The 20,494-nt window shown below is 42.9% G+C and overlaps 1 protein-coding gene across 5 annotated transcripts in view; it reads right to left on the bottom strand.

The window, feature by feature from the left end:
* Positions 1-5,988: 5,988 nt before the first annotated feature.
* The window catches only part of srebf1 (sterol regulatory element binding transcription factor 1), a 65,675-nt gene continuing 51,169 nt past the window's right edge, over positions 5,989-20,494 (bottom strand). For 2 of the 5 annotated variants that reach the window (XM_072268374.1, XM_072268372.1), the window contains exons 15-19: positions 19,558-19,690; positions 16,950-17,112; positions 11,972-12,157; positions 7,322-7,436; positions 5,997-6,690 (exon numbers count right to left, since the gene is read on the bottom strand). In XM_072268374.1, the coding sequence (XP_072124475.1) occupies positions 6,470-6,690; positions 7,322-7,436; positions 11,972-12,157; positions 16,950-17,112; positions 19,558-19,690 (818 nt within the window). In that variant the 3' untranslated portion in view covers positions 5,997-6,469. Of the gene's footprint in view, positions 6,691-7,321; positions 7,437-11,971; positions 12,158-16,949; positions 17,113-18,721; positions 18,866-19,557; positions 19,691-20,494 lie in introns of those variants that run through there. The other 3 variants (XM_072268371.1, XM_072268370.1, XM_072268375.1) reach the window with 3 other exon arrangements.

Genomic DNA, 20,494 nt, shown 5'->3' with positions numbered 1-20,494 from the left:
CTGTCACTCTCAAATTCCAGCATACTGCGAGTGTCTTCCACAGTGAAGACTGATGCAAAATACTTATTCAGTTCATCTGCCATTTCCTTGTCCCCCATTACTGCCTCTTCAGCGTCATTTCCCAGTGGTCCAATATCTACTCCCACCTCTCTTTTACACTTTATATATCTGAAGAAATGTTTAGTATCCTCTTTAACATTACTGGCTAGCTTAACTTTGTATTCCATCTTTACCTTCTTAATGACTTTTTTTAGTTGCCTTCTGTTGGTTTTGAAAGCTTCCAAATCCTCTAACTTCCCACTAAATTTTGCTCTATTCTATGCTCCCTCTCTGGCTTTTATGTTGGCTTTGACTTGTCAGCCACATTTGTGTCATCCTGCCTCTAGAATACTTCTTCCTCTTTGGTATGTAAGTATCCTGCACCTTCTGAGTTGCTCTCAGAAATTCTAGTCATTGCTGCTCTGCCATCCAGTGTTCTTTCCCAATCAGTTCTGGCCAGCTACTTTCTCATGCCTCCATAATTCCCTTTACTCCAATGTAATACTGATACATCTGACTTTAGCTTCTCTTCAATTGGAGGGTGAATTCTATCATATTAGGAACACTGGCACCTTAGGGTTCCTTTACCTTAAGCTTTCTAATTAATTCCAGTTCATACACAACACACAATCCAGAATAGCTGATCCCCTAGTGGGCTCAACCATTACGTTGAGTGATTACTGCTCTAAAACACCATCTCATAGACATTCTAGGAATTCCCCCTTTGATCCAGCACCAACTTGATTTTCTCAATCTACGTGCATATTGAAATCCCTATGACTATTGTAAGATTGCCCTTTTGACATGCATTTTCTATCTCCCGTTGTAATTTGTAGACCACATCTTTACTACTGTTTGGGGGTCTGTATACATCTCCCATCAGGGTCTTCTTACTCTTCCAGTTCCTTCGATCTACCCACAATGATTCAACACCTTCTGATCCTATGTCATCTCTTTCTAATTTGATTTCATTTTTTTTTACCAAGTGAGCTATGCCACTCTCTCTGTCTTCTTGCCTGTCCTTTCAATGCAATATATATCCTTGGATATATGCTCCCAGCATAATCTTCTTTCAGCCACGATTCAGTGATGTCCAGATTGTCGTTCATGCCAATTTGTAATTATGCTACAAGTTCATCTACCTCATTCCGAACACTGCAGGCATTCAAATATTGCACCTTCAGTCCTGTATTCACCCTCCTTGGTTTTGTCCGCCTTTTACATTGCAGCTCATCATGTTGACTGCAATTTCACCAGCCTCTACTTGCCAGCAGTCTCACTACACACTACCTCTGTTTGTAAACCAACTACCTCAACCTCAACACTACCACTCCAGTTCCCACTGGAATAAAGCCCTTAACTCCGAGTGGAGTCATCGGATGCCGTCATGATGGCGTTTTTTTAGCAGGCTTTCTTATTTTTACGAGACCGAGTTGCTAGCTTGACACTCAACCCAGCACAGATGGAAAGCGTGCAAGAGAGCCGGCTGGACTTGAACTTGGGAGCCTTTGCTCCGAAGTCCAGCGCTGATGCCACTACGCCACCAACCCGCCACTCCAGTTCCCATCCCCATGCCAAATTAATGTAAACCTTCCTGCACAGCTATAGCAAGGATATTGGTCCCCCTTGGATTCAGGTGTAACCTGTTTCTTTTGTACAGGTCATATCTTCCCCAGAAGAGATCACAATGATCTAGAGACTATGGATCCCCTGCCCTGTACCATTTCCTCAGCAATACATTCATCTGCCACATGCTCCTATTCTTGTCCTCACTGGTGCGTGGCATAGACAGTCCTGGAAGTCCTGTTTTTTAGCTTTCTACCTAGCTCCCTGAAACCTCTCTTCAGGACCTCCTCACCTTTTCTTACCTATATCATTGGTGCCAACTGTGTACCCAAATTTCTGGTTGCTCCCCCTCCCCCTTTAGAATGCCATGGACCTGATCTGTGACATCCCCGACCCTGGCACCAGAGAGGCAATGTACCATCTGCATGTCTCTATTGTGCCCACAGAATCTCCTCTCTGTTCCTCTGACTATGGAATCTCCTATCACCACTGCAGTCCACTTCACCTCTTCTGGGCCACAGCACCAGACTCAGTGGCAGAGAACTGGTCACTATGGCTCTCCCAGCCCATATCCCTCGCTACAGCTTCGACCTGTGGCCAATCTGGACACTGGAAGTTTGGAGAGGAGGGGAGTTCAAGCAGGTCCACTATCTGAGGATAAAAGGCAGGAGCAAGTCATGGCAGTTTGACCAGTGACCTATCAGCGTTTGGAATTGATTAGTAAGAACAAATTAAATTAAGGCAGGGGCAAGTGCAGCAGCTGTTGTCTGAGTCAGAGTGGTGATCCTAAGGCTTTAGCTCTTCGAGGCTTCACTCAGAGAAAGCAAAAGAAAGAAAAGCTCAAGTCATTTGCTTTTCTTCTTTATATCTGCTCAGCTAGGACAGTAGGGATGCCAGGCAGGATAGTGAAATATTCCTCTTGTGGGATGTGAGAAGGCAAGGAGACCTCCAGTGACCCTGATGACTACAACTGCAAGTAACAAATTGTGTTATGCTGGAACTGGATGAGCTCCAGATCATTCGGGAGGCTGAAAGGGTTACAGATAGGACATATAGAGAGGTAGTTATACTCAAGGAGCAGGACTCAGGAAACTGGGTGACAGTCAGGAAGGGGAAAGGGGTTAAGGAGTCAGTGCAGAGTACCCCTGAACAACAGGTATATCAGTTTGGATACCGTCGGTGGGTGGGTGGAATGACCAAACAGAGGAATAACACAGCGTTCAGGTCTCTGGTACTGAATTTGCCTCTGACTCAGAAGGGAAGAGGCATGCTCTGACGATAAGCGATTCATTAGTAGGGGAACAAACAGGAGGTTCTGTAGGCGAGAATGAGATTACCAGATGGTATGTTACCTCCTGGCTGCCAGGGAAGAAAAGAATCTATAGGCTGGTTAGTCTGACCTCCATGGTTGGGAAGCTGTTGGAGACAATTATTAAGACCGTAAGATATAGGAGCAGAAGTAGGTCATTTGGCCTCTTGAGTCTGCTCTGCCATTCAGTCATGGCCTGATCCAATTCTTCCAGTCATCCCCACTCCCCTGCCTTCTCCCCATACCCTTTGATGCCCTGGCTAATCAAGAACCTATCTATCTCTGCCTTAAATGCACCCAATGACTTGGCCTCCACAGCCATTTATGGCAACAAATCACACAGATTTACCACCCTCTAACTAAAGTAATTTCTCCGCATCTCTGTTCTAAATGGATGTTCTTCAATCCTGAAGTTGTGCCCTCTTGTCCTAGACTCCCCTACCATGGGAAATGACTTTGCCTTATCTAATCTGTTCAGGCCCTTTAACATTTGAAATGTTTCTATGATAACTCCCCTCATTCTCTTGAACTCCAGGGAATACAGCCAGACGTTCCTTATACGGTAACCCTTTCATTCCTGGAATCATTCTCCTGAATCTTCTTTGAAACCTCTCCAATGTCAGTATATACGTTCTAAAATAAGGAGCCCAAAACTGCAAACATTCTCCAAGTGTGGTCTCACCAGTGCCTTACAGATCTTCAACATCACATCCCTGCTCTTATATTCTATACCTCTAGAAATGAATGCCGACATTGCATTCGCCTTCTTCACAACTGACTCAACCTGGAGGTTAACCTTTAGAGTATCCTGCACAAGGACTCTCAAATCCTTTTGTATCTCTGCATTTTGAATTCTCTCCCCATCTAAATAATAGTCTGCTCATTTATTTCTTCCACTAAAATACATGAGCAAACACTTTCCAACTTTGTATTTCATTTGCCGCCACTTTGCCCATTCCCCTAAACTATGTAAGTCTCTCTGTTTCCTCAACACTACCTGCTCCTTCACCTACCTTTGTAACATCAGCAAATTTAGCCACAAATCTACATCATAAAAAGCGGCAGTCCCAACACCCACCCCTGTGGAACTCCACTGGTACCGCAGCCAGATTAGGACCCCTTTATTTCCACTCTACTGTTTTCTGCTGATCAGCCAATGCTCCACACATGCTAGTAACTCCCCTGTAATTCCATGGGCTCTTGCCAATCAGTCTCCTGTGCGGCACCTTGTCAAAGGCCTTCTGAAAATCCAAGTACACCACATCTACTGCATCTCTTTTGTCTACCCTGGTTGTAATTTCCTCAAAAAATTGCAGTAGGTCAGTCAGGCAGGATTTTCTTTTCAGGAAACCACACTGGCTTTGGCCTATCTTGTCATGTGCCATCAGGTATTCCATAATCTCATCCCTAACAATCGATTCCAACAACTTCCCAACCACTGATGTCAGGCTAACAGGTCTAGAGTTTCCATTCTGCTGCCTCCCACCCTTCTGAAATAATGGAGTAACATTTGCAATTTTCCAGTCATCTGGTACAACGCCAGAATCAATCAATTCTTGAAAGATAATTGTTAGTGCCTCCGTAATTTCTCCAGCTACTTCCTTCAGAACCCGAGGGTGTATTCCATCAGGTCCAGGATTTATCCACCCAAGGATAAGGTCTCAAGATACTTGGAGGTATGTGATAAAATGGGCCATATTCAGCATGGCATTCTCAAGGGAAATTCTTGCCTCACAAATCTGTTGGAATTTTTTGAAGAAATAACAAGCAGGATAGACAAGGGAGAATCATTGGATGTTGTGTACATGCATTTTCAGAAAGCCTTTGACAAGATGCCACACGAGGCTGCTTAGCAAGTTACGAGCCCATGGTATTACAGGAAAGATTCTAGCATGGCTATAGCAGTGGCTGATTGGCAGGAGGTGGAATGGGATTCAAGGGAACCTTTTCTGACTGGTTGCTGGTGATCCTCAGGGGTCTGTGATGGGACTGATTCTTTTTACATTACATGTCAATGATTTGGATGACAGGACTGATAGCTTTGTTGCAAAGTTTGCAGACGATATGAAGCTAGAGGGGCAGGTAGTTTTGAGGAAGTAGACTACGGAAGATTAGTATGGGCTAAGAAATGGCAGATGGAATACAGTGTTGGGAAGTGTATAGTCATGCACTTTGGTAGAAGAAATGTAAGAGTTGACTAATAAAATGGAGAGAAAATATAAAAAAAAAACTGAGGTGGAAAGGGACTTGGGAGTCCTTGTGCAGGATTCCCCAAAGGTTAATGTGCAGGTTGAGTCTGTGCTGAGGAAGGCAAACGCATTGTTAACATTCATTTTGCGAGGACTAGAATATAAAAGCAAGGATGTAATGCTGTATGTTTATAAAGCACTGATAAGGGCTCACTTACTGTGTATTGAGCAGGTTTGGGCTTGTTGTATTAGAAATGTTGTGCTGAAACTGGACAGGATTCAAAGGAGATTCACGAACTTGATTCCAGGATTGAATGGCTTGTCACATGAAGAGCATCTGATGCCTCTGGGCCTGTATTCATTAGAATTTAGAAGAAACTTATCAAATGGTGAAAGGCCTTGATAGACTGGATGTTTCCTGCGGTGGAAGAGCCCAAGAACAGAGGACACAGCCTTGGAATAGAAGGGTGTCCATATAGAATGGAGATGAGGAGGAATTTCTTTAGCTAGAGAGTGGTAAATCTGTGGAATTCTTTGCCATAGGCAGCTGTGGAGGCCAAGCCTTTATGTATACTTAAGGCAGAGGTTGAGAGATTGTTGACAGGTCATGACATGAAGGGATACGGGGAGAAGGCAGGCGATTGGGGTTGAGAAGAAAATTGGTTCAGCCATGATGAAATGGTGGAGCAGACTCAATGGGCCAAATTCTGCTCCTATATCTTATGGTCTTACAGTATCCAAAGCAGTATACTTACTACTGAGGTTGTAACCATCTTCCCTTTGCATTTCTGGCATTACTGATGAATCTCAGGTTAAAACCTTGTTCAGCTACAATTATTTAGAATTCCCCTCAGTACAGTCAAATTCATAGTTCGATAGTTTGGAGAGACTGGATGCTTTGAGAGAATATTTTTCCTTGCCTGCTGGGTTTGTAGCATGAAGGAAAGAAATCTGACTCTTCTGGAAAAAAACAAATGTACAGGTACAAACAACCTAGTGCGGAAAAAGAACTACATTGTATTCTTTCATGTGGGTTATTTTAATTATATAAAAGTACTGTATATTGCACAGAATACAGCCCGGAATGGCTTTGTCACTGTGCAGCATTATAGGAGAAGCTAAGCTTCAAAACAGACAAGTGCTTTTAATTCTACAAAAGTGAATTTGCTGCCTCCCGACTTTCGACCTTAAAAAATTATAAATATTTTTTTATGTACATTAACCTATGAAAATATGATTTTTATTTTACCAAATCATTATTTTAATATGAAATTAGAAGGGCAGTGCTGCTTCTTGAGGGCCACATACACCAGAGTCACAGTGCTTTCAGGGAAGAGGTGGGGCCTTGCTTAGAAGTAGCGCCACATTAAGTTGTGGTGACTGTGGTGCCGCTGCCCAGTTTCATGATCAGTTGCTGGCAGTCATGAAGAGTCCTTTTGTCGCCAATCTTTTCCAGTGTGTGGGCGGCCTCAGCCAGCATACCGACTCGCTGGCCTGGTGCAGACAAGAAGCTCGGTGGAAGATAGCGGCATGCAAGTAGGAGGGCTTCAGCGTGCTCCCGTCGTCCAGGGTGTGTCTCAGTCTCGCCTTACAATGAACAAAAAATAAAGAAATAAGCTGCTGGTCAGAGGAGAATGAAAATCAATGTAATCAACTGGATAATTACTAAACTCTCCTTTGATGAGCTGTCAGTGTGGCAGAAAGGCACAGTCGATATCAGCTTCCATTTCCACTGTACATTGAACCTCCAAATAACTGACATAATAACCTCAGTGCATCTGGGCTAGGGAGTGGAGAAAATGCTCCCACCCAGGCTTCCCATTAACCATTAACTGTCTGGTGTGATCATGTTACCTACTATACAGTTCCGCAACATTCATCAGGTTACCCCATTTAAAACAGACATTTCAGCAAAGTGCAGTAGGACTACTAACTCTTTTTACTAAAGTCAGGGCAAACAGCACTGAGCACCCATCAGAAAGTCAACAGCTAAAACCAGAGTTTCAAATACCTGAAGGTCCACTTACCTAACAGACAGAACATTTGCCCTCAACCAAAAAGCTAAAGCTCACTCCAGTATACTTTTCTAACAAGAAAATATTAAAAACCAAAATGTATCCATTTAAAAAGGTTTAAGTCAGGTAGCTTCAAAGCAGTGCATAACAAGCAGATTCAAAGACTATTGCAAAAGATCTGTTTCAGAAAGATAGCGACTCACCACCTTTGGGAATCGGATTTGTGACCCGCCTCCTGAGACTGCGATCTAATAGTTGGTGAGTACGGGTTGGACTGGCTCCTGCCATTAACCTGGCTGTTGCCTCATGCAGGAACACCTTAAACAAAAATAAAATATGACACATTAAGTGCATGTTATCCACCTCCCTATTCTACCCCATCCTGTTTTCTCCTTCACAAACTGTTACTATGCTGAGGTTAAAACTTGGTACACCAACTATGATTTCCACTTTTCACCCTCGCCCTGTCACCAGAAAATTCACCTTTGCAACTCCTTTGCTCTGAAGCCTTAACCCACAATAACCATTTCCAGCTAAGACTTTAAATTGTGTCCTCCCTCGTGAAAGCCAGTAAGCCTTGTGCTAAGTCACTGAGTTCCTCCTGGTTTCCTGGACCTTCTACACTATCCACAACACTACTAACCTTTGTGTCATCTGCAAACTTACAAACACACCCTTCCACTTCCTCATTCAAGCCATTTATAAAAATCACAAAGAGCAGGGATCCGTCAACAGATCTCTACGGACCATCACTGATCATCAATCTCCAGGCAGGACACACCCCATCTACCACCACCACACTCTGCCTTCTGCAAGCAAGCCAGGTTTCCCTGGATCCCATGCTTCCTGACTTTCTGAATGAGCTCCTGGTCGAACACCTTACATATACATCCGCATCTCCTCACAATACATAAAAACTAGTGAGCTCCCCGGTCAGCTGAAAAAGATCACTGTGGACATTACCCACCCAGCAAACTGTCTTTTCCAAATGCTCCGCTCTGGAATGCACTATAGAGCTATTAAAACAAACACTTCATGCCATCTTAACAGTTTCTTTCCCCAGGCAGTTGAATGGCCACAACGGCCTCTCCGGGTCCCACCAATGGTATAATTGTTCATCCTTTACATCTTTCTTATGATTGCAAGACACTGCTGGATATTAAAAACACCAGGTACTGCAGATCTACCTCACTAGCGAGTTGCTGGATAATAGTGCAGTTGTAATTTACCGGGTCGTCGCCTGCTGCACCAAAACCAGGGAAGAAGGCATTGGAGACGGTGCTTAAGCTCTCCTTACATAGTTCAGATGCACTCCCTCCCTCCAAGCCCCTGCAGCTTCCCAGCAATCAATCAATGAAACCTCTATCACAATATATCCATCCTCAGATAGGGAGACCAAACCAAACATATTTCATCAGGTACAGTCTCACTAGAGCTCCATTTATTGCATTAATCTTGTGTACAATTCTGTTATAATGAAGGCCATCGTACTGTTTAACTTAATTGCTTGTTGTACCTGAATGTTAAGTGAGTTGATTCCAAGGACACCCTGGTTCCACTAAATTCCAGCAATTTTCAATTTTTCTTCCATTTAAAAAAATGTTCACCATTGAATTTTTTTCCTAATTATTCCATAGATAATCATTGTCATTAAATTCTGTCTGCCATTTGCCTAGCATGTCTATAACTCCTTGGTTATTCTCCTCACAATCCACACTGTCACCCAGACTTAATATATTCAAATTTACTGATATTATCATCCTTGGTCCTCTCAACAAAATAGTTAATATAGATTGTGAACAACGAAGATCCCAGCATCAATTCCTACACACATAGTCTCCCAACCCAAAAACTACACATTTATCTCTACTATTTCCTGTCTGTTAACCAACTCTTAACTCACACCAATATATTACACCCAAAGCCATTGCTGTAAACTTTATTAAATAACCTTCTGTGTTTTGATGTCTCAAGTGTCTTCAGAAGATTCAGATGCATCACATTCACTGCTTTCCATTCATCTACTCTGAAAGTTACAGCCTGATCAATCACTAGCACATTTGTTAAACAGGATTTTACTTCCATAAATCAATGACTCTATTCTTGATGCCAATTTAAACTAAATGGCCTCCTCTTATGCATCATCCATGACCCTCCATATTCATGTATCTGTCTAAAAGCCTCTTAAATTTTATGAAATGCCTCATTCCACTTCTACCCGTGATTAACCTATCTAGGCACTTAGCACTCTCTGCATAAAAAAACTTCTCTAGTGAATGACACTTCGACCCTGGGCAAAAGATTCTGTCTGCCTGCCTACTTATAGAAACATAGAAAACCTACAGCACAATACAGGCCCTTTGGCCCACAAAGTTGTGCCGAACATGTCCCTACCTTAGAAATTACTAGGCTTACCCATAGCCCTCTATTTTTCTAAGCTCCATGTACCTATCCAAAAGACTCTTAAAAGACCCTATCTTATCTGCCTCCACCACCGTTGCCGGCAGTCCATTCCACACACTCACCATTCTCTGCGTAAAAAACTTACCCCTAACATCTCCTCTGTACCTCCTCCCCAGCACCTTAAACCTGTGTCCTCTTGTGGCAACCATTTCAGCCCTAGGAAAAAGCTTCTGACTATCCACACAATCAATGCCTCTCAAACAACAGGAATTCTGCAGATGCTGGAAATTCAAGCAACACACATCAAAGTTGCTGGTGAACGCAGCAGGCCAGGCAGCATCTCTAGGAAGAGGTACAGTCGACGTTTCAGGCCCAGACCCTTCGTCAGGACTAACTGAAGGAAAAGTTAGTAAGAGATTTGAAAGTGGGAGGGGGAGGGGGAGATCCAAAATGATAGGAGAAGACAGAAGGGGGAGGGATGGAGCCAAGAGCTGGACAGGTGATTGGCAAAAGGGATATGAGAGGATCAAGGGACAGGAGGCCCAGGGAGAATCAATGCCTCTCATCATCTTATACACTTGTATCAGGTCACCTCTCATCCTCCGTCGCTCTAAGGAGAAAAGGCCAAGTTCACTCAACCTATTTACATAAGGCATGCTCCCCAATCCAGGCAACATCCTTGTAAATCTCCTCTGCACCCTTTCTATGGCTTCCACATCCTTCCTGTAGTGAGCACAGTACTCCAAGTGGGGTCTGATCAGGGCCCTATATAGCTGTAACATTACCTCTCGGCTCCTAAATTCAATGCCTCTCATAACTTTAAAAACTTCCTTCGGTCTCCTTTCAGCCGCTGGTGTTCTAGGGCAGTGGTCCCCAACCTCTGGGCCGCGGACCGATACCAGGCTGCGAAAAATGCAGTGGTGCAGCGGTAGCCGGAACGCACCCAGCACATCTTTAAGAAAAAAGCCAAAATAAACAAGCTAATTAATTAGGTGCTGCCCGGTACATAAATGTTGGCCTGGATCAGAGGCGATTGCCGATTTCACTTGCTGTACGCGATGTTCACTCCTCTTTCCAAGGTGCTGGAGTCTTTAACTGTTCCATTGTTTGGTCTATTTAAACGCCAGCCCAGACAGGCTGAAAAGTCAGGGCTGTCAGGATCGAGGTGATATGTTGAATCTACACAAACTCCTAATAAAGTATAGGCACTGCCGTGCTTTCTTTGTAATGACAGTTACGTGCTGGTCCCAGGACAGATCCTCTGACACTTTTCAGAGAGAGAAACGTCGATCCTTAATGCTGACGAATTTAAAGTTATTGACCCTCTCCACCTCAGTTCCTCTAATGAAGACTGGCTTCTGGGCAGCACCTTTTTAATTAGCTTGTTTATTTCGGCTTTTTTCTTAAAGATGTGCTGGGTGCGCTCCGGCTACCACTGCACCCCCACATGCTTTGCGGCCCAGAGTTTGGGGACCACTGTTCTAGGGAGAACAACCCAAGTTTGTCCAACCTCACACCTTCTAACCTAGTCAGCATCCTGGTAAAGCTCTGATGCATCCTCTCTACATCCTCCCTACAAAGGGATGGACAGAAGCGTCCATGCATGCAATTGTGTGGAATGACCATGCACCATGGCTTCCATACTCACTCTATCAATGAAGGCAAGCAAGCCATATGCCTTCTTTCCCACCTATCTCCTTGTGCAGCCACTTTCAGTGAACTATGGACCTGGACCCAAGATCCCTCCGTATCTCAACACTCTTAAGGGACCAACCATTAACCGGCAGAATGATACAGTGCCTGTAGGGTGTGGCAAGGAGTAGAATCTAGTGGAGGGAAAGGGCCAATTGATGGGAACGTGTGGAAAATAGATCATGGCAATAAAATGGGACTGCTCCATGATAGAGGGCCATAATGTGCTCCTATGCCATAAGATGCTGATTCCCTTGATGTTCTTGTTCCTGAGAACTCATTATGAGCTTAAATGAACGGCCAGTATATTTATTTCTGGTGATATCTGCTGAAGGAGATACTGGGAGATTAACCTTTCTCTTTAATCAGAGCTACGTCTTAGAAAACCACTTGAACAGGTGAATGGGACATAAATTTAATACTTCATTCAGACTTCCTTGAGGTTATATTCACCATATTTGAATGTTATTTCACAAATTACAGATGTGATTAGTGAAGGCTTCCCGTGATGTTTGTCCTACAATGGTCCCTTCTTCTGTATGCAGTATTTATCTACCATTAGTTTTTCTACCCACAGTATCATGGCTCAAGATTTGGAGTTCAGTCAGAAGATGGTATTACTCACACTCCAGATATCACTACTGAGTTAGCAATGGTTTTATTTCATTTGTGGTATTACCCAAAGGCAAATGCACCCAGTTCCACCAGCTGCACTGGTGCTTCCCCCCTCTCAGTCTATCACCTCACAATTTACTTACCCTACGGAGAGCAGGTCTGAAAGTCTGGGATAGCTTTCTGAGACTACTCAGGTCCTGCTGAAAGCCTCTCAGCTCAAGTGGAGATGCCTGATGCATGGCACTCATTGTCTGACTCCCAGTGAACTGTTGCTGCCATACACTGGTCCTGGTGACAAGCAGAAGATCACACAGCAACATCTGCACAGCCTGAAAAGATAACAGATAACCTGAGATAGACTTGCTTCTAAGGGTCAATGAAGCAACAGACTTCCCACTAACCAATTACAGGTTTCCTCCGCTATCCGAAAGTAGAGCATTTCTATGAAACCTTTCGTAAGCCGAAATGGCATAAAGCGAAGAAGCAATTACCATTAATTTATATGGGAAAAATTTTTGAGTGTTCCCAGACCCAAAAAATAACCTACCAAATCACACCAAAAAAACACATAAAACCTAAAATCACACTAACATATAGTAATAGCAGTAATGATATGATAAATGCAGTCTATATAATGTAGAAATAATGCATGTACAGTGTAGTTTCTTTCTGTCTGCATGTAAATAGTACAAATGGTGGAAACAGGCAAGTTCAATGCACGCACAATGTCTTTATTTTGTTCACCAGATCGAAACACTTAATTACGTCCAGTTTTACGCTAAGCGTAACACCGTTACGAGCTCTTTTAGGCTTTTCTGATACCATAGGACACATCTTGCTAATGGATGTACAAAATAAATCAAGATAAAGCACAGATGCTCACAGTCACAGTTCAAAGCTATGGCAGCTTGATGCCGGGAGTAGTTCCCGGGGAAGGAGCTTGGTGGCACCACTCTCACTGCTCGGGGTGCGCGCTGCCTCTATAACGGCTCGCTGCAAAACAAACGCTGAACATCGCTTTTCGCCTTTTCTCGTAAAAGGGAAAATCTTCTTCGGATTTCTTTCGGTTAGTGAAAACAGGTACTAATGTAGGTCTTCCATAAAAGCAAAGTGGCGTAAAGCGAACTTTTGAAAAGCAGGGGAAAACCTGTACTTTAACATGTTTCTTTATAATAACTGGCTCCATTTGCTCAGATTTTTTAAAAATGTACTCAAAGTTTCATCTAAAATTTCATTTTAATGTAAGTATTTTCAGTGTGGCTCAAATTCCACAGACATAAACCTTTGATGTACAGGTGATCCCCAGCGTTACGAAGTGTGTGGGTGGTGTTAGTCCTAGAAAACAGTCCAAATAGTGATTTTCTGTAAAGCAAAGCAGTGCACATGTACCAAGAACTGCAAGTAAAAAGAAATTATTTACATTTTTAAAATTTGATTTCAGTGAAAGCATATTTTATTTCATATCTCAAACCTGTGATTTGTGAATTCTGTCAGAATAAATTTCCATTACCTGAACAGCTGTAATGCAAGCATCACCCATTTAAGTTTTCCAAATTAATCAGCTGTTAATTAGGTGAAAAAAGGAAGTCAGGGTGACAGATTGTTTTAAAAAATATAAAACATAGAGACACAAGTACAAACAAAAAGTAGGAAGAGATTAAAAACCAGCAGAAATAAGCTATTGCAAACGGTGCTGTCAGTCACAACGCTTTGGTCAGCTGCGATGTTACAATGTTTGGAGTCCTCCCGCTCAGGTGTGTCGGGGTCTGGCTCTGTATTGCACTGCAGACGCATTGCACTTCACGTACACATGCAATGCAACTACAATGCACCACAGCTGCAGTCACTCATTCAGCAGGGTTGGTGAAGCAAGAGGGGTACAAAATGTTCTGACCACTGCCGAACAATTCTTCTGCTGTATCCTTCAATTGTTCCATAAACCTGCAGGGATGAAAAGGTATTCCCCACTTTTGATCAGCTGATGTGTACTGGAGCAAAATAGATCAGGAAATTCCCAGGGCCACTCCCTGGTCCACCGGTAATGGCATTGAAATGCTACTGCCTGCTTCAGTGATCTTCAAATGCAATCATGGATCACACCCAGTGATCACTTCTAGTTATTCACCAGTCGGACAAGGTGAAGATATGCTGTGATAATTGATGTAAGATTTAAAAGCCTGGTGATGCTTACTGCCCTTCCTTATTATCCCTGGATCGTAACCATGAACAGTGTGTCAAGAGAGGCAACAGTTCTGTAGAATCAAAGCTTATAATAACCCATACTTGCAGCAGGCAGGGCCCAGGTTCAAGAGGCAGGACTGACTTGAGGTTTGGACAATATTGGCCAGATTGAAAAGGTCAGGTGTTGGAGTCAAAGGGCAAAGGACAAACTGGTTCAGCTCGCTTCTCTGCGAGGTTTACACATCTCTGCGCTGAACTGAGGCTCTGGCTTGCAACTTTGATGAAAATGTAATCCAATGTTCACTAGACTTCAAGAAATGTTAGTAACTGCCTAGACATCTTATCCCACACACTAAGGTTCACTGCTCTATAATTCCCTGCCAGACTTTTCAAATCCTTGCTGGAATCCTTACAATCACGCGAGACAGTATGTAACTAGAATAAAGTCGTACCACAGAATAGAATGGTGAGGATAAAAGCTCAAGTGCGCAGCGAGTGAAACAAAATGGCATGGGATGACAGATGCCTAAAACTGAACTATGGAGTATGAGAATCCCGGAGGCTTTTTAAAGCAACAAGACTTGCCAGACTCATTCTTAAATAGCATAGAGCAATAATTCATGCTTGATATGGATATTCAACACCGCCATCTCCACACTGACATCTCCCACTGAAATTTGATTTCATACCGCATCCTCCCCATCAATTCATTTCCCTCCTTCCATCTCCTTATGAAAAAATTCTATTTTAATTAGCCAGAGAAAACATATTTGAAAATTTGAAATAAAATTGGATAAGTCACCGAGACCGGATGAGATGTACCCCAGGCTACTGTGGGAGGGAAGGGAGGAGATTGCTGAGCCTCTGACAATGATCTTTGCATCATCAATGGGGATGGGAGAGGTTCTGGAGGATTGGAGGGTTGCGGATGTTGTTCCCTTATTCAAGAAAGGGAGTAGAGATAGCCCAGGAAATTATGGACCAGTGAGTCTTACTTTAGTTGTTGGTAAGGTGATGGAGAAGATCCTGACAGGCAGGATTTATGAACATTTGAAGAGGTATAATATGATTAGGAATAGTCAGCATGGTTTTGTCAAAGGCAGGTCGTGCCTTACAAGCCTGATTGAATTTTTTGAGGATGTGACTAAACACATTGATGAAGGAAGAGCAGTAGATGTAGTGTATATGGATTTCAGCAAGGCATTTGACAAGGTACCCCATGCAAGGCTTATTGAGAAAGCAAGGAGGCATGGGATCCAAGGGGACATTGCTTTGTGGTTCCAGAATTGGCTTGCCAACAGAAGGCAAAGATGGTTGTAGATGGGTCATATTCTGCATGGAGATCAGTCACCAGTAGTGTGCCTCAGGGATCTGTTCTGGGACCCCTACTCTTCGTGATTTTTATAAATGACCTGGATGAAGAAGTGGAGGGATGGTAAATTTGCTGATGATACAAAGGTTGGGGATGTTGTGGATAGTGTGGAGGGCTGTCAAGAGGTTACAGTGGGACATTGATAGGATGCAAAACTGGGCTGAGAAGTGGCAGACAGAGTTCAACCCAGATAAGTGTGAGGTGGTTCATTTTGGTAGGTCAAACATGATGGCAGAATATAGTATTAATGGTAAGACTCTTGGCAGTGTGGAGGATCAGAGGGATCTTGGGGTCCGAGTCCTTAGAGCAATCAAAGCTACTACGCAGGTTGACTCTGTGATTAAGAAGGCATACAGTGTATTGGCCTTCATCAATTGTGGGATTGAGTTTAAGAACCGAGAGGTAATGTTGCAGCTATATAGGACCCTGGCCAGACCCCACTTGGAGTACTGTGCTCATTTCTGGTCGCCTCACTGCAGGAAGGATGTGGAAACCATAGAAAGGTGCAGAGGAGATTTACAAGGATGTTGCCTGGATTGGGGAGCATGCCTTATAAGAATAGGTTGAGTGAACTCGGCCTTTCCTCCTTGGAGTGACAGAGGATGAGAGGTGACCTGATAGAGGTGTATAAGATGATGAGAGGCATTGATCATGTGGATAGTCAGAGGCTTTTTCCCAGGGCTGAAATCGCTAATACAAGAGGGCACAGTTTTAAGGTGCTTGGAAGTAGGTACAGAGATGTCGGGTAAGTTTTTTAATGTAGAGAGTGGTAAGTGCTTGGAATGGGCTGTCCGTAACGGTGGTGGAGGCGGATACGATAGGGTCTTTTAAGAGACTACAGGATAGGTACATGGAGCTTAGAAAAATAAGAGGACTATGGGTAACCCTAGGTAATTTCTAAGGTAAGGACATGTTCAGCACAGCTTTGTAGGCTGAAGGGCCTGTATTGTGCTGTAGGTTTTCTGCTTCTAAAGCAAGCGCAGGATATTAGGGCTCAAATATTTTATTCTGCAAGTGTTTCCTCCCCCATTAAACACTTCTAACACATTCCTCCCTAAACTCATCAACACACTAAAAGCATTCACCTCTTAACACCAACTACAAGCTGATTAAACTGAAAGGTGATGAGCACAGGCTGCAATGCCTCGCAGCAGGGAGCAGGGAAGATTACAAGGCTGAGTCACACTTGAATAATCTCTGATACCACTTGGCAGTTATCCTGCCAGCAACTTTTGCAATTTAGGAATAAAAGTACATCCCCCTCCCCCATCCACATTCACAAATAAATCATGAAAAAGAAAAAATGTTAACTATTTATTCACTTTTAAGGAGGTCAATCTGAATTTTTGAGTCAAATGGCTTAATTAGAGATAGAGCTGATGAGTACATCTCATTTCTCATAGAATATATGGGGAGCAAACATCAAGGTTTCTCTTAATGGTAACTTCTGTTCATCATAATAGACAGCATCAGTAGTGGAATCAGACTACACTTAGTAGTTTTTCTAATTTTATTGTACTCAACCATCTGACACATGTTAGGGGCCAGAGGTTCCCTTCTATCCATACCTTATCAATACTGTTGCTGGTGGAGGATGCCATATTGAGACTGTCCCTCAGGTACCCACTGGCCTTTGCACAGTGCAAGAGGCTCATCTGGCTGCCATCCTGCTTACCCAAAATGGCACGCACAGCCTTGAATGCAAACAGCGCTGCTCTTGGCAACTGGCTCCTGCAAGAAGAGAGCATTTAAAAATCAGGTGAGGTGGCAAAACAAGCACTAATGCACATAAACTGCTAGAAACTGCATTTCATTTACCTTTCCATCTGGTGTGAGCAATCCACAAAAGACGTACATATTAAATCCTCAAATGCTTAATTCTCTATCTTGAACAAGATTCAAACTCCATAACTAAATAACCTGATGCCTCTCACTGTTAAATGGGAAGTGTTTCCAATCAAAGATCTTTCGTTCCCACTAGCTATTATTTCACCCCGTGTTTCATTTTTTTCTCTAATTTCTTATGTAAAAGGATCTCAGTAGTTATGTTTCTTGAGAATACCAGGTAAATGAAGGCCAAATTGCAAATTGTCAAACTTCAACAAATGCACAACAGATCCTGGGCATTCTGTGAGAAGCAAATAGCCTAACTCTAATTCTCATATAATGAGAAAAGCACAAGTCAAGAGTGTAGATTCATACGAACGTGCAGGAGAGAAATGAGCCCTTTTAGCCCACCTCATCCGTGATACCTGGACCTGCTAATCCAATCTGCTCTTTCGTTAGGCTTGTTTCTCTCTATGCTTTTTGCTATCCAAGTACATGTCCAAATGTCTTTTAAACTTTGCAACTGTATACCTCTCTACTAGCTCTTTTGGCAGCTCATTCAAGATATTCACAACCCTTTATGAGAAAACTTATCCCTCAGATCTTGGATCCAGTTTCCTAACTCTCTTGTGCTTTAATCTGGACCAGCCTACCATATGGGACCTTGATGAAATTCTTTGTAAATTTAATATAAACCACATTTACTGCTCTGCTTTCATTAATTTTCTTTGTAATTGAAGAATCTCACTGCTCCATTTGCTTTATTATCTGCCACCTACAATTCACCAAGGTTTTTTTGCTAGGATGTACTCTTGGGCCCTCAGAAGGATAAGGGCAACAGGTGCAAGGCAATAGCAAACTACCCTTTTGTTTTGACTAGAAATCCATTGCAATTCCTGGATATGCTCTGAGAACTTCCTAGCACAGCACAAGTACCACAAAGAATGCTGATGTCCACGAAGACTTTATACCACCAACTTAACAGAGAAGCAATTAAAAGCTAAGAAACAGATGCTGCAATAGAGCTCAGAACTCCTCAAATCCACTTCTTTGTTAAATAAGACTGACTGATTTTTGGCTTGTATCTGTGCTGCAACATCCCCATATTCTTTGTGCCCAGAAATAATTAATAATTAATCTCAATCTTGATCATACACAGCCCTGTGAGGCAGGGAATTCTAAGGATTCTCCCCAGCTGAAAGAGGAGATCACTTGGCATTTAGCCTGGAAAGGTCTGACAAAATCTTGTCATCCAATTGAGAATACCCATCATTCTTCTAAACACAGGCTAAATACTCCATATTGCCAGCAGCGGTGGGCGTTGGTGGTGGTGGTTCCTAGAAAATGGTTCTTTTTGAGATTTTCTACAATAGTGGCATGCAGCAAAAAAATAAGAGTTGACAAAAAGTTTACAGTATTATTTTTCATTTACTCCCCACCCTTCCCCCTCCACTACACTGAGAAAAAATTATTGCATACCTCAAATATTTGGGTAGAGATTTGCAAGTTATGGTGAATTTCTATAACCCAACCTGTCTGCATCAGTCTTTCCTCAGATCATCCCAGGAATTAACTTAATGGATTAATGTTGCACCCACACCAAGGCATGTGTTAGGCAGAGGAAATAAATCCTGGCCTTATTAAACACACCCATGTCCTGTGAATAAACAAAGCAGAAACAAGGTCTTGATGTCCCTCTGCAAAGTGTTCAGCCATCTAGAAAACTGACCATATTCTGAACAGAAAACCGGAGGGAAATCTCCAGTGGCCTTCCCCACCGCTTCCCAAAAACCTCAACTCAATGTGAAAACGTTAAACAATCCCAACATTAACACTGCAACTCCAGCACTAGATGAAATATTAACATAGGATTATAAATTTACTCAGTGGTATAAATTTACGTGTGTGTGTGCGCGCACACGCATACGCGCGGGCATGTGTTTATGCACTTATTTGAGTCAGTGGCTTTGGCATCACACATGTTTGCACTGATACTAGACCTTACAGTTTTGGAGCCATTAATCAAAATATCACTTCAAAAGCAATTAACAATCTGAGGGAAGAACTCTGCATGTCGAGAGGCATCTGTGCAAATAAAGGAATTGCCAATTTTTTTGGGTTAAAAACTTTCTGTATCAACCCAAAACAATGACAATTCCTCTGTTCCCTCAGATGGTGTTCCACCAGGTTGTAGTTTCAGATTCCAGCACCTGTAGTCTCTTGAATTTCCAATTTATCAGTTTTGCTAACCTTATAATACTCAGGGTTAAAATAACATGGTTCAAGATACATTGAATGCATACACTACAGAAGAGGTTCTCTGGAGAGAAATTGGGCAATAGCACTTACTCAGTGGTGTGCAGAAGCTTTGGCATGCATTCCACCACAGGATACAGACGTTCTGCTGCCTCGTCATCACCACGCAACCAGTTGATGGCAACAACAATCACGGAAGCCCACCACTTTGCTACTGGATCAGTACCTACGCATAAAATAGTAAAAAGCATAAAAATCATACATATGGGAAGGTGAAAGATTTATTACAGCTTGTCCAGATTTGTGAGATCTCAGGGAAGCAATGACTGTCATCCACGTTCTGACTTGACACGTGTCTCCTGCTTGTCAAAGAAGACACCAGGAGTAGTGACTGATATCACGAAGGATCAAACAGCCTCCCACACTGACTGTCAAGGATCACAGATAAAGCACAGCTTCTTGGCAAAGCCAAAGAGATCACTGGCACTGTTACAAATTAACTGTCCTAATACACAAGCAAAATCCTGTATATACCGGAAACCGAGAATAAAAACACAAAGTACTGGAAATACGTGGCCTGTCAGGCAGCACCCGTGTCAGGGAGAGCAGAAGTGGTGAAACTGGTCAAATACGTTTCGTCAGAACTGTCCTTAATGGATGAAATACTGCAGGTTTAGGAGGTGAGGATATGGGTTAGGAGGTGGAACCACCCAGCAAATTGTGATGAATAGATCTGGAAACCATGAAGCCAAGCAGATGGGAGCAGTTGGACCAGGACCTTTGAACAAAGAGTTCACTGTCTGGTGTGAACACTCCACCAAAGGAATAATTACAAAAACTAAGACTGGAAAGGATCAACACATTATCTTTCAGTGTAAAAGGAAGTTGTTCAGCCCACTGAGTCTATGCCAACTCTTAGAGCAATCCCATTCCCCCACTCATTTTCAGCTAACGGCACAGCAGCATAACAGTTGGCGCCGGCTATCAACAATCGGGGTTCAATTCCTGAGCTGTCTGTAAGGAGTTTGTA

This window comes from Mobula birostris, chromosome 9 (assembly GCF_030028105.1).
Source record: "Mobula birostris isolate sMobBir1 chromosome 9, sMobBir1.hap1, whole genome shotgun sequence".
In the NCBI taxonomy this organism is placed as follows: domain Eukaryota; kingdom Metazoa; phylum Chordata; class Chondrichthyes; order Myliobatiformes; family Myliobatidae; genus Mobula; species Mobula birostris.
The sequence above is the reverse complement of the archived record's forward strand: the minus strand, read 5'-3'. Positions and strand labels throughout refer to the sequence as shown.